This window comes from Heteronotia binoei, chromosome 8 (genome assembly GCF_032191835.1).
Source record: "Heteronotia binoei isolate CCM8104 ecotype False Entrance Well chromosome 8, APGP_CSIRO_Hbin_v1, whole genome shotgun sequence".
In the NCBI taxonomy this organism is placed as follows: Eukaryota; Metazoa; Chordata; class Lepidosauria; order Squamata; family Gekkonidae; genus Heteronotia; species Heteronotia binoei.
This window is the reverse complement of record NC_083230.1, coordinates 113436067-113451111: the sequence shown is the minus strand read 5'-3', so window position 1 is coordinate 113451111 and position 15045 is coordinate 113436067. Positions and strand designations below refer to the sequence as shown.

Sequence of the window (15045 nt, the reverse complement as noted above, 5' to 3'; positions counted from 1 at the left end):
TACTTCTGTTCACTTAATGCAGTGTCTGCAGATTCTCCTTCTCCCATTGCAGAACACAGTGACACACCCAGTGCCATTTCCAAGGATCTCTTGGTCCTGAGCAGCAGTATTTGGGAAGGAAGGACAGAGGATCTCAGCTGGAAGGGGGACTTGTGTCACATGTGGTCTGCATTTCAGTTGATGGATAACAAATCAATGGTTTGTCATCTGAGTGAGCACCTGCTGGAACCTTAAACTTTTTCATAATTGATGCTTTCCTCTTTTCTTTTTTTTTAGGAGTAAGTGAGGTAGACTATAGCCTCTATCCAAGCAGAAAACTACAGGAGCAGTGGCTGAGAGCTTACCTTGAAGCCTACAAGGAGTATAAAGGGTTTGGAACCAATGTCACAGAGAAAGAGGTGGAGGTGCTGTATGTTCAAGTCAACCAGTTCGCGTTGGTAGGTTTAAAATGTTCTTGGCACACGCACTGCAAGTTTGTTCTTTAAGCGCAAAACCCTTCAATGCTCTTGACCACGGAATCTGTGGTTGGACCTTGAGCACACCCAGTAGATCTGTGCTCACAGAGTGAAACACCGATTTAACCACATTTAGCACGATGCCTGAATGATAGGCGGCCCAACAAACCAGAGGCATGTTGGTGGGTGCTAAGCTAAGATTTTGAACCTGGTTCGTTATGACATCTGAATGCAGAAATCCCAGCACTCAGTACCACAGTTTCTGTGGATAGGCAGCATCAGAGGAGAACTCTGACCTCTGCAGCTGCATTAAACAATTGATGGTACTCTTCTTTGGACAACATCCAAGCATCTACATGCGCCCCCTTGCCCAGATTGCCCGGAGGTATGGGCTGGGTTGCCATCAGTTCGCAGATGACATCCAGCTCTATCTACTGATGGACGACTGGCCTGGTGATGTCCCAGAAAATCTGGACCAGGCACTGCAAGCCGTGGCAGGATGGCTCAGGCTGAGTGGGTTGAAGCTGAATCCAACGAAGACAGACGTCTTGTGCCTGGGCTGTGGCAGTCTAGGAAGGGAAATTCCCCTACCGGTCTTTGATGGTGCGCCACTGAAAACAGTGCACAGGGTCAAGAGCCTGGGGTGCTACTTGAGCCTTCCTTGTCAGTGGAGGCCCAGATAGCAGCCACTGCTAAATCTGCCTTTTTTCATCTGAGACGGGCGAGGCAGTTGGCTCCCTTCCTGGAGCATGATGACCTGGCAGCAGTGATCCATGCAATGGTCACCTCGAGATTAGACTACTGTAATGCCCTCTACATGGGGCTGCCCCTGTGCTGAACCCGGAAACTGCAGCTAGTGCAGAATGCAGCGGCCAGACTGTTAATGGGACTCCCTAAGTGGGAGCACATACAGCCTGGGCTGCGGGAACTGCACTGGCTGCCAATTGTGTACCGGATTCGTTACAAGGTGCTGGTTATTGCCTTTAAAGCCCTATATGGCCGAGGACCTGTCTACCTTAGGGATCGTCTCTCCCCATATGTTCCCCAGAGAGTGCTTCGATCTAGCTCGCAAAACCTGCTGACAATCCCTGGGCCGAAGGAGGTCAAATTGAAAACAGGAGAGAGGGCCTTCTCGGTTACAGCACCCCGCTGGTGGAACCAGCTACCAGAAGAGGTACGGGCCTTCTGGGACCTTAACCAGTTCCGCCGGGCCTGTAAGACCATCCTCTTCCAGCTGGCTTTTTAGTGTGGAAGTATTATATCATCACTATGCAAGCTATGTTGTATTTGTAGCACCAAATTAATCTGTGTTTTAAATTGTTTTACTGATGTTTTAATGCTTAACTAATGTAATAATTTAAATGGGGTATTTTGTTTGTTTATTATCTACTACTGTAATGCTGTATTTATGTTATATTATGTTATGTGAGCCGCCCTGAGCCTGCTTCGGCAGGGAGGGCGAGATATAAATTAAAAATTATTATTATTAACATTTCTGCTGGTGATGACTTGTGCAGGGGACAAGTCCAGTCAATGTGTCCTATAGAAATTGCTCCGCACACAACATTTTTACTGTCAAAAGCAAGTTGTAGCCCGTCTTTTGCCATACTGTCCCTCTTGATTTCTCGGGGGGAGAGCAAGTGAGCGAATGACCTAATTATTTTTCCTTTCCCAAGCTTATATTTTCTTTCTGATGGAAGACAAGGTTAGCCAATCTATTGAAATGGGGCAAGGAAAAAGGAGCCAGGGGTGCGTTGTAGAAGTTATATTTATTTGAGTACAGTGTAGATAATGTATTAGATAGAATAGAGGGAAGAGGAGGGTGTCTCTGTAGTCAGTATTGAGGAAGAGGTTAGGTTCCTGTGATTCCTCCTCACTTCTCACTCCCTCTTTGTTCCCCTCCCAATAGGGAATAGAATGTGTGCATAGTAAGGCATGGCCAGCAGCCAGCCAGCACAGTAGACCTTGGGATGGTACCTAGGTATCCTGCCTGGAGGCAGGAAAGAAGACAAACAGCAGATTATTTTTATTTTACTTACTTTATGTATATCCTACCCCTTCTTCCCAATGGGGACCCAGAGCAGCTTACGTCATACTTCTCTCCTCCATTTTAAATCTCACAACAACCCTGTGAGGTAGGTTAGGCTGGGAGTGTGTGAGCAGCCCAGAGTCACCCAGCAACCTTAAATGGCACGAGTGGAGATTTGAACCTGAAGTCTGCCAGATCCTAGTCCTGCGCTTTAGCCATTACACCACACTGAATCTCAGCATGTACACCCCATGTTAAGTGGGATATGCAAACAAATTCTCTTAAATGCTTTATGGTTAGACTAAGTAGGGCTTTGTATTTTGATATCCTAATCACAGTGTAGCTACCTCTTGCTTTTTTTCAGGCTTCTGGACCTAATATTTACGTGAGCAAATGATGTTGTTCTTGATTCAGTGCCAGAGGCTTTACTGGTTGGGATGAGACTACATCTGTATTTTAGAAAAAGCCTTTAGAATGGAAGTATTTTGTTGGGAAAAGCTGTCAGGTTATATATAGCCTTTTCCCTAATTTTACCTAATTGGTATATTTGCAAATCTAGTTTGGGAAACTGCTGGTTGGCCATTTAACTGTGGCACTGTGTTAACAATTACAATGCTTGTGCTTTGAGGAATGGAATTTTGTGTAAGGTTTGGGACTGGCCCATCCAATTTGCGGGCCACACATGAGCAGGCTGCCAGAAATAGATCTTCAGTGTTTACTAAACATCATTATGTAGGAGATTACATTAGAAGAAACAGGAACCATGTTGAGCATAAGTACTAAACACAGAAGCACATGCTTTGTAAGAGAGGGAGACATTGGCATGGCTTTGTTTTGAAAGGTTTCCAGATGTGCAACACTTTTAAGACGCCACAGAATAAAAACTAAGGTTGTATAAGTAGTTTAGGAAGTAATTTATCCCTCTGGTCTGAGGCTTTACCTGGGAAAATTTAAATAAGCTGTGTCACTAACAGTATGGGTGGTCACAAAAAAAATACTTTGCCAGTTCCAAGTTTTGGTAAAACATTAGCAACAATTTAACTTAACATCATCTTAAGTTTCCATTTGACGTGTATCATATGCCCCACAACCTGCATCGCAAAGTGATTAATGTGTAAAAAGTTACTTAAATTAATAATGAATTTACTCAGTAATACTGTATCTTCTGTTGGCATTACACAAAGCCTTAAGAAGCCTTCAAAGCCTATTTGAAAAAGAATGAAGTTTCAAAGTAGTGTCAAACAGTACTCCCTGTAAGCTGTGGAATCTTGTGAACAAAAATTCTACTTCGTGAGCTACCAGCATTAAAGTTGTGAGCATAAATTAGTTTGCTCTGGGGCCATTTTTCCTGAGCTGAGACAAATGTGCAAGCCAGAGGCTAAAAACTAGCTCACACTAACTCAGCTTAGAACTGGGCCAAGTTCTGAAGGGATCCCAATTCAGTCGGGATGAGGTCCTTAATTGAGACGTTTGTTGTACTGTAATCTTCATTCTTAAATAGCTTTTTGTCAAATCCTTCACTTTTCTTTTTAACTGCAGGCCTCTCACTTCTTCTGGGGACTATGGGCCCTAATTCAAGCAAAATACTCCACCATTGAATTTGATTTTTTAGGGTAAGTGTACCATCTCTAAATCTTTTTCTGCCTGTGAACTGCTGGTTCTAACACTGATTTTGTGAACAGCCACCAGTGGGGCAGATGTGCTTCCAAGTCTGAAATGCAGGATTTTGTTGCCTGAAGTACTCATTTTCTTTTTGTTTCTGAAATATTGTCTAGAGATGTTAACCTACATTTAACTGGCTAATTGAACCAAAACCTTGATATGGGTGCCAAGAATTGCATTTGTTTGCCTTGCTTGCAGATAAAAAATGCCCAGACATTATGAAACTATGGACGATTCTGGGATGTTGTGGTTTGGGGGACACAGCTAGAAACGCTAGGGAAAATGGGAGTAGATACAGAGCTTTCCTGAAAATGGCCACATCTGTGATTACTTGGATCAGGGTCATTTATATAGAAGTGAGATTTTTGAGCAAACTTAGGTTAAGCATCTGAAAATGTAAAGGGGGGGTTACAAATCCTTTCAAATACAGGAACACATCAGTGCAATCTCACGCTATATTAGCTTACCAGCCACAGGGAGGGAAAAATAAGCCAGATGACCCTGCATATCCTTTACAGTCCATCCCCACCTGCTCTCTGGAGGCTGGCCAGTGGGTATGGAGGAGCGGTAGGAGCCATCTCCCCAACAGTGAGGCGATGGTGTTGTGAACAGGTGTGGAGAAGCAGGATCTGCTGCCACCCCATACTTCAAGCAGGTGGGGGGAGGGAGACCAGGAGCTGCTCTTAACTTCCAGTGGCAGGAAGGATGCATGGGTGGCCAAGTGGCTGGGCAATTAAAAATGGAAGGCTCTGCTGTGCCTCCCCTGCTGAAACCACAATTGAAGCACAGTGCTCTAGGTGGGTGAGACATCTGTGAGACCATCTAACATTTCACCCACACTGAAACCACTGCTGAAGTTGCAGTTTTGGAGGGAGGGGAGCCCCCGCCACTGGATCTGAGAGCAGATGGGCAGGAGATGGCCAAGCAAAATTCCTCCCTTCCACACAGCTTTTGGTGGAGGGGTCAGTGATGAGCTACTGGCAAATGGATGGGATTCCCCCTTCCTTGCCTGCTTGTCTCCATGTGTTAGAGCATAATGTGGGTTGTTGCTATGTGGTCATACCTGGAATTAATTTTGAGCTCATGTGCTCCATTTTTCACCCTACTATGCAGTCCCCTCTCTACTTTCCACTTTGTAGGCAGTCCATAGTTTGCCTTAATGTCTTAACTGGGAAACTGTGGTGTGCTGCCCTCCTTACAGAATATGGGAAGGACAATTGTAATGCAGAAGGGGGAGGAAAGGCACACATTCATAGAACACCAGCCTGTGATTGGCATTGGATGAACGCTGCAACTGTTGGAAGGAAGGCCACTAGTTACAAATGAGCAAGTGTGCAGTTTGTTCCATCTTGTCATTTAAAGTGGGCTCCATCATTTTAATTGGCTAAAGTTTTAGAAGTTCTATGGTGCTTAATCATATTGGGGGCATTGTTTCTGAACCAACATGTTCCCAGGTGAAATCTTAACCTCAGTCATGAATACGTTGCATGGTCTTAGCAGCCTTTCTTTTTGAGCCCAAACCACAGTATGGTATTAATAACATTGATCTACCTTGCAGGACTCTTGTAAGCATTAAAAACATGAGGGGGTGGGGGGAAAAGAATTTGTGAGGAGTCCCGCACTTTTATCTGTATTCCCCCTCCATAGTTCTTGTTTCTCTTCTCATGGCAGCCCCCATATCCTCACCTTTCCCTGCTTCTCTTCTCCACGCACACCCATCAACATACCTTTTACCTGACCCTCCAACTTCAGGTATATTTATTATTTATATCATATCCTGCCTTTTCCACAACGGGGACCCAAAGTGATTTATAGCATTCTCCTCTCCTCCATTGTTTTCTCTCAACAACCCTCTGAATTAAGTTAGGCTGAAAGTGTGTGGCTGGCCCAAAATCACAGTGAGTTTCCACAGCAGAGTGGCTTCCCAGATCTTAATCTGAAACTATTACAGCACATGGCTGTCATGGGGTGGCTGCTGTTAAACAGTAGTAAGCAGCCTATCCTGGGTGAGTCGTGCAAGTCACATGATAGCAAGTCTGCTGGTGAACCTAGCCCTGATGAATCCTTCCTGTCCCCTTCTCTTGCGGTTTTCTGACAGAGACCAAGGCTTGAAGGTCGATATTGGGTTGGTTGCCTGGCAACAGTCACTGAGCATCTGTTTTTAAAGCTACAGGTGCTCCTATCATTTTTTTTTTTTTTTAAACTGTTTTTTGTGGGGGCCGGTAAGACTTCCAATGTTTCTGTGAACTGGGGCTTTTCTCAGGGTTTTTGAAAGAGCTGTCTTGTCTGTCCATGGCCTCAGTCTTTGGATTTAAGTATCCCCGGATGAAGCCACATTGATTTATGTGATATGCTACGAATATCAAGCATGCTGTCCTTACTAATTAATATTAATAGTAATATTACTACTGGTTTAAGCCTGTATCACTTGTTGGCCGAGTTTGAAACCTTTGACTAGGTGAAATGTCTTAGGAAATGGAAACCAGGCTGATACAGTGTAGCCCATCCGCTCATTTGTCTTTAAAAGTATTTACTATTTACTGTACCTGTTCAATGTAACTAAATAGATCTGGAGGGTTGCTAATGCACAACAAATTAAGTTGCCACTAGGTGGCAGAAAAAGCTAAAAATATAACTCTTAAAAAGCTGGTGTGGAGAAAAGGGCTAAATTTGTCACAAAGATGTTAAAACTTAATTTTCTTGTTTCTCCAAATAGGTACGCAATTGTACGCTTCAGTCAGTACTTCAAAATGAAGAATGAAGTCATGACGTTAAAACTTCCAGAGTAACGACTAAGAACTTCTGTCGGAATAAGATTCCTTCTGTCTTTTGTCTGAGTACAGATAATGGAAAAAGCTAAACATTTGTTAGTTTTGTAATGTTCCTATGGTGGTTTTTTGCTTTTCATTGATGCCTCTAAACAATCTTTTAATGTTAAAACCTAAAATGAAGATCTTACTGCTGTTGTAGAAGGAATAGAGACATTAGGTTTATGAAACATAGGGAGAGCAAACTTAATCCTTTCTTGTAATTTTTAACGTGGTATGTGAATTATTTATTATGAATTTAACATTCCATTGCTGCTGTTCATCAGTTGTTTTCAAGAGATGGGGGGTGTAGGCGATGAAACTGTGATGGAGGACTTTGACATCTGGCATCATAGTGACATTAACTTATGAGAAACGTGGTCAGTATAAATGTTTTAAAACTGCAGACAAAGATTTATACATGAATGGGATCAGTTTGGCGTGCAAGTCCCTAACGCCAGCTGATCAGCACCGCAAGGTTGGGACAGAGCTATTTTCACAACGATACCTCTCCAAGCTCTACCTGAGTACTGTGAAAAATGATTGAGAATCCCTCTTGCTTTACATGCAAATCAAAATGTTGCAAAGACCTGCTGGTTTAGGGGGAAGACAGAACCCCCTCCACGCTGAGTTCTTGTACATGCTTTTAGAACTGTAGGAAACATTTAACTTCAAATATAAGCTTTAAGTGACCATTATTCCAGAGTGTCATTTCGTTCCATATCTCAAAAAGATTGTTCAAAATTCATCACAAGCTTTGGCATATAGCCCAGGGAACAGGCATGCTTGTAAGGTACAGTGAGAGAATCCAACAGGACAGTCAGTTGAGCCATCTTGTAGTGTTTGGGCTTATGGTCTGTTCAGTTCTTTTTGGGTTTCTGATCTTTCATGCAGTACTTCTTTACTTTTGTAAATTCTGTCTTCTCTTTTCTTTGCCAGTAAGGTAGCAAGCTCACATTTTTTATTGTTAGCCCAACGCCTCTGGAAGACCATTCTTGAAATAGATGGCGTTTGAAGAATGATACAGATGTAAACAGTTTTCTTTTTTTTTCTCCCCCTCCTTCCCCCAAGAGCTGTCCTACCAAGAGTGATACGAATCTCAAAAATGTGAAACAGATGTTTACTTTGTGTGTGTTTGTGGGTAAAGGCTTTAAACTGGGGGAGGAGATAGTCACTGTGTGGAGTTGAATGGTCACATGATCAACTACTAATCTGAAACTTTTTGCTTTGGTCACTCAAGTGCCCACATGTACAAAGTCTGTGTTCATGTGCAGTATGTGTAAACCCAGATATACCTTAAGTAGAGATACTGTGGGGAGCCTGGAGCACAGACTCAGCAAGGATATTTATTCAGAATTATTTTCTAGCATTCTGTAAAAAAAAAAAAATCAACTTCGCCTAACATAAAAAGCTTGGCTTGTTTAGCAATGCATAGAGCAAAACATGGATGGGAAAAGCTCACTCCAAAGATCACTGAATGGTTTTTGGCTTATTTACAGATCCAGTCTCAGATTTAAACTAGTTTTATGTTTTGTAGTCTTGGTTTCTGAAGTCACAAACTTCAAACACCCGGCTCAAGGTTAGTTTCATCAGGCAATGGGACTAACTGCTAGAAAGTAGGCTGCAGTTGTCAAACGTTATTTTAATACTAGGTTAATGAATTTTTAAGCACTTATTGTTTCTTCAGTGTTGAACTGGCTAAGTTACAGGAACAAAAGTAACCTCAGGTCTCTCAAAGATGTTGCCAGAGCTCTAGAAGAGATCAAAACTGAACAGGCTTGCTCCTGGGGAAATGGAATTCCTTTATTGAGGTCTGACTTTGTCACCATGCCTTTTTAATACCACCTTCTAAAATTGTTAGCTTGTTGAGAGACTCAGATGTTACGAAACTGGACTGTGAAAGACCTTAGCTTTTAGACACCCAAAAAATAATGTGGGTATACAGTACTTGAATGAAGGTCTTGCTATATTGTTTGAGAACTCTATATTGCTTGCTCACTGGAAGTCTGGATCTTGTTCTTCCTGATGCTGGTAGGTTTTAACGAGCGTTGGTTAATGACTGTTGTCTTGCTACATTTTGTGAATACTGGGATTGAGATACCATCCTTATTTGTCCAATCCCCAAGTGCATCTCTCCGAAAGCTTAGACTGGTCTGTGTTCACGCTGAGCTTAATCTGAACCTTTAAACAGGAACAGAAATGTGCAGGTGACAGAGACCTCTGCAGATAAGTGGCTTTTCTTCCTGGTCCTCCTAATGGCTGCCTTTCAGCTTCGTATTACTAAATTCACTAGACTCCATTTTACTACTACAATCTGAAGTCATTTTCAGAATGAGCGCCCTGTTCACTCTTGTTGAAGACTTAACGTCTGCAGCCAAGTCAGCTTTTAGACCAGGGATGGATTTAATCTTATTTTCAAAACAATGGTCATTTTCCACCCCCTTCCCTTTCCGAGCTCTTAAAGTGGCCTTCTGTCAGAAAACCAGAACTTTTAGAAAACCCAAGCTTTAGAATTTTAGCTTAGACTTGCCAACAAGTGACTGTTGCCTTTACTTTTAAGCTGCAGATTCTGAATGCCATCACCAGTGACACTGTACTGCAATTGTGAAGAGGTTATTAATAATGGCATTCATTCCTGTGTAACATCAGCCTACGCACCATAGTGGCCTAGTTGCTTACGTAAAGCAGAAATGCGTAAATCTTTCCCATCATGCTTTGGCAATCAGACCAGGTTAATCCATGCCTGATTGATCAAGAAGATATCAAAGCATCATAGGTAACTGTAATGTGTGGGGGGGGGTTTTGGTATTGTTTTGAACTTTGGCCTGGGGTTCTCCTCTGTCTAAATTTCTCAGAAGGCTTAACTAAACTCATTCATGGTAACCAGGTCTGACTGTATATACAATAGTGTAAATAACCATTTGTAAATTAGTGTGAATTGTATGGTATCTTGCATTTACGGAACTTATGTATTTCATTGTACTCTCCTTTTTGTAGCAGTTTTGATGTAAAGAAAATAGTTCTTTATGTGCTGACCTCTTTTGTTAAATTGAACATGTTCAAGGGGAGCTGCTTTTTGGGGGAACAACAAGATGCAGTACCTGAGAGGACACGTTAGCTCTCATAATACACTTCTCCATTGTGCCTGTAGTGTCTGCGTTCCTGTTAGCACATCTACTTCAGAGGAAGTAATCATTTTGCAAATGAGTGAATTAATATGATAATCGGCTTTAAGTGACAGGTTGGCTAATTAGAAGGGAAAGTTTCTCCCCGTTTGCAAGGCCAGCTTAATTTCTAAAAATGTTGTGGTTTGTCAGTGCATGGATAGGTGGCTGTTACTGAAGAGAAGGGTTTATGCAGGTTCCTTTCATGATAGCATAGGCCCTTGTGAAGTGAGAGACGGGAGCAACATTAAAGCTTTTTAAATAAAACAGGCATGACTCACACGACATGACTGACCAGTGGCTCTGGCCTGTAATTGCAGTGAAATTGTGGTCAAGCAGAGAGCAAATGTTGCCAAGATAAGTTTTTTTCTAATTCTGCTGGATACTAGGCATTAATATATATATATATTTTAATCTTGTTTTGCAGCTACCATGTCGCATTGACTTTCTGGGGGAAAAGTCAGTTTCCATAGGGATCTGTCAGTGTTAAGCATGGAGTTGCATTCAGGGTTGGCTTCCATCTTCCCCCTTTCCACAGAAAAACTGTTAGAATGATCAGTTTCTGAACTGATCCCAGTTTTTTTTTGTAAAGAAGCTCTATCCTAGTTAAAACCTGGTATGTCCCTAATTGATCCAGTATGTGGCGGGAGTTTGTAATGCACGCCGCTGCACCTGTCCCAGTTGGATTTGAGAATGCATTTACCTGCAGAACTTGAATCGGACTCTGAGGTGGTGCCGTCACACAGCCAGACAGGGCATGACCAAGTAGATCTTAGTGGCATGCACATTCCTGGAAAGAAAGAAAAGTGAATGTGAGAATTGCTTGCACATGCGATTGATAGGGCAAGTTGATACCAGGTTTTGTTTTTAGAGTGGTTTTAGTAAGTCACATGATCCATGCAACATAAATAACAAATTACCAAAGTATGCTTTTTTTTTACCTACCCTAACCAAGAACATATGTTTGGAATTATTTTGTAACTAGCAAGAAGTGATGCCGTTGTCTGATTTCAGTGACACCCCAATGATGATTTCACAAAGACAGTTAAACATAACGTCAGGGAATCATATTTTAAAAGTCTTACAATTCAGTCCAATACACTATCACCCCAGTCTGAATGACTGAGCTCTGCAGGCAGTTACATATCTTTACATTCATACTGGCTTATCGGAAAGTTGCTAGAGGCTCTTTTGAGTTTCTCATAGGATTGGAGTCACTAGTATCTGATGGTGCATACAGAGCGTAAGCAAATTTTGCATAGAGTAAAGATTGGGAAAACTACAGGTCAGAGGATTTGTGTGTGAATCTGCCATTTTGATAATGTTTGTCAGCCGTTCGGTAGTTGTCTGGCCTCAGACTTTCAAGTCTTGGGCAAGCCAATCTTGCTCTCTGCCTGGAAAAAAATGGAAATTAATGGATGAAATCAGTTATAAAAAGAAATCTGTGACCTAATTTGCAAGCTGTACATCAAGTTAAATAAGAAAGCACTTAAAAACTAGTTGTAGAACACTAAGTGAAGACTGCTGTAGGACTTTATAAATGTGATACTGAAGGCCAGTCCTTATCATCTTTTAGAGAATTTTGGAGAAATGCTGAAGGGAAAACAACGCACAATCAAATGCAATATCTGAACTGAGAAAAAATGTGGGTAAGGAACAAATCCTTTTCGGGTGCAGTCCACAAACCTATGCTACTATCTGGGGCCACAGTTTTTTACAGGGTGTGTAAAGTGGTTTGAGTTTAGTGGGGTCACCAAAAGAAGCCACATATCCCTAACTCCATAAGGCTCTCCTGCCCTCTAGGAGAGTTGATTCCCAGCATACACTAGTCCTGTGACACACACACCCGCAGCCGCAAAGAAGGAAGCAAAATTACTCCCTTCCAAGAAAAATGGCTCAGGGTTCATGCCCTTCTCATTCATTAGATTCCTGGCCCACTTAGCTCTTAGTCCAGATGATTCCAACTGTTCTGGAGTTAATAGTGACGGCTGGGGTAAAAGGGATGGGTGGGCAAAATCTGCATCCAGCAGCGTTTCCTGCTGACAGATCACTGGGTCTGAGCCAGCATCTCAAGCCTCCAGAAATACTCTTTGTGGGCAGCTGCCCATTACAAAGGTAGACCATAGTTGCGTACGGCTGCTTTGTACTTGTGAATAGTCTCAGCATTGAGTATTCTGATATCTCAGGTGATTAAAGCTTAGCATTTAAGGGTTTTCTTGAAACCCGGGGTCCATCTTTCTCTTAACAACAACTCACTTAGCAGTACTTCCCGTGACTTCTGTCCCATTAAACCTTTGAGCCGTTGTCTGTCGAGTCCAATCTTGTCCTGTGAATAAAATGGGTTTGCCTGTCTAAAGAAGGGGGGGTATAATCCTTTCTGTATGTTACGAACGGCATTAAACTGTGCATTCTGTTCATTGGCTTGTACTGGAGTGAAATGTATTTCTTTTGACGCGCTAAGCATTGTTGGAGCTATGTAACAAGGCCCTTTTACCATTGATTTCAATGAAGGAATGTATCTTGCAAAGAGATTTATATTATGTAAATAATTCAAAATTGGTTGTAACAATAAAGCTGGTTTCTAACTGCAGCAATGGCTGTATTCAGGTTTTTCTTTTTTGAGCTCATATTGTATGTTTCTCTGAAATTCCCAGGAATTCTGTAAACCATCTGAAAACTTCCAGGATTAGTATTTTGAATGTGAGTACAACCCAATACATTTATTTATTTCATGAGATTTTAAATTTCATGAGACTTAAAATTCTGTTTAGTTAACCAAAGAAAACTGGCAAAACACTTCCACTTAAGAACATTTTTTAAAAAAAAGATGTTTGCAGACTGAGGAAGTAAAATTCTTTCAGGAACTGAAGGGATAGCCTTCCTGGAATACTCACGATTCTTCACTCTTCATAATTTTTCCCATGCTAAAAAAACCCAGCAGGTGGGTTGCTGGTTGGGATGCTCGGACACTCAGTAGTTTGGGTCACGTGCTGTTTGCTAGTCATGAACAGGGAACTGAGTTTCCGGGGAGAGTAGTTCAAGTGTTCCGCTACCTGTTTGTGGCTGTTAGGCAAGTTGCTTTGTTGAATTCTTTTCCTAAACATGCAGTTGCAAGTTTTCACACAGGCCCAATTGTGTTCTGCTACCCTCTTCCCAATCCTCACTGCGGAGTTTACAGGTGATTGTTTCAATTGACAAATCAGTCACAAGTCATATCAATCAGCTGTAAACAACTGCAGTGTTTTAACGGGGCCCTGCCCTTCTGTGTTTGTCCATGTGGCCGCTAGTGACACTAATGGTTGCCGATCAATAGCGTCTTTGCATATGCAGCTTAAAAAAAAACTGATGGTTTTAATCAGCTGGGTGATTGCCTCCCATCTGACTCTACCCTTTTGAAATGTTAGTTTGTTGAATGCAGTCATAGAGAGACATGCAGCATCCCAAGTTGCTACTTGATCAGAAGGTAGTACTCTCATAGTACTTGGTACATTCTATTTTTCTCCTGCCTAAGGACATCCTCCTCAAACAGAGCCTCCAAATTTCCTTGTCTTTAGAGAAGAAGGGATTGGATTTATACCCTGTCCACTAGCCAAACGAATCTCAGAGCGGCTCACAATCTCCTTTCCCTTCCCTTCCCCACAACAGGTGGGTGGGACTGAGAGCTCTCCCAGAATTTCTCTTGAGCAGAACAGCCTTGAGAGATCTTGTGGCTGACCCAAGGTCACATCAACAGGTATATGGGGAGGAATCAAACCCAGTTCTCCTAGTTAAGAGTCTGCACACAAGACTATACTTTTCTGGCTCACCTTCAATCGATCCTGACATGCCAATATAGTAGCAGGAAGAACATCCGTTATCCGACTGAACTGAAAGGGTATCCTGATATTAGCGCCATATTGTTTTAAGTGTTTTAGATTGTTTTAATTCATGGCTGACCTGAACCTGTTTAAATGTAACTGTTGGCTATATTGTTATGTGCTTTTATAGGTTGTGAGCCGCCCTGAGCCTGCCTTGGTGGGGAGGGTGGGATATAAATCAAATTAAGAACAACAACAAATTTAATCTCTGGAATTTCCAGTTAAAATGATCCCAAGTATTCGGGCTTGAGAAGGCCTCTGATTGAGTCCTGGGAGAGATGGCCATTAAGGTAGACAGTACTAGGCTAGAAGGGCACGCTCTGATAGGGTTTAAATCAGGTTCATGGGACCACTTTAAGAACCCCATTTGAAAGTCAGCAACCTGTTTATATTCTGTATACCTTGCAACATCTATCTATGTCAAATGCATCCGTCTGTCTAAGACAGAGGGTCAGCCCTACAACTGTAATATGAAGCCTGCCTTCTCCAGGCAGCAAGAGAGGTCTCTTGAGTCCTGGAGCTGCTAATGGCCTTGGCCCTGTCTACCTGAAGTGCGACAAACCTCCCAAGTCTACAAAGCATCCGTAGGCTAAAGTGTATCTTCTGGCAATATGCATGCTGTAAAAAAGTACTTGGGTTGAAATTGTGAAGAGTTTGTCCATTAAGAACATAAGAGAAGCCATGTTGGATCAGGCCAATGGCCCATCCAGTCCAACACTCTGTGTCACACAGGGGCCAAAAAAGCTAAGTGCCATCAGGAGATCCACCAGTGGGGCTAGAAGCCCTCCCACTGTGCCCCCCCCCCCAACCACCAAGAATACTGAGCATCACTGCCCCAGACTGAGAGTTCCAACAATAGGCTGTGGCTAACAGCCACCGTTTAAATAGTCTTCTGCGGTTAAGCATGACTTAAACTACTTGCCCACCTTACGAAGAACATTTCTCATGGGGGGGGGTGACTTCCCTTCAAAGCAATGGCTATGGAAAACATTGCCCTTTGTGGCCATGGTTGCCACAGGAAGCTGCTTTCCGCTGAATCTGGCCCTCAGTCCATCAATGTTGGTATAGTCT

At 42.5% G+C, this 15045-nt stretch overlaps 1 protein-coding gene across 1 annotated transcript in view; it reads left to right on the top strand.

Annotated features, from left to right (window-relative positions):
- ETNK1 (ethanolamine kinase 1) overlaps positions 1–12707 on the top strand; it is a 54643-nt gene extending 41936 nt beyond the window's left edge. Inside the window, exons 6-8 of the mRNA XM_060245900.1 lie at positions 277–437; positions 4024–4097; positions 6863–12707. Of these exons, the coding sequence (XP_060101883.1) occupies positions 277–437; positions 4024–4097; positions 6863–6935 (308 nt within the window). The 3' untranslated portion in view covers positions 6936–12707. The remainder of the gene's footprint in view (positions 1–276; positions 438–4023; positions 4098–6862) is intronic.
- Positions 12708–15045: the final 2338 nt, after the last annotated feature.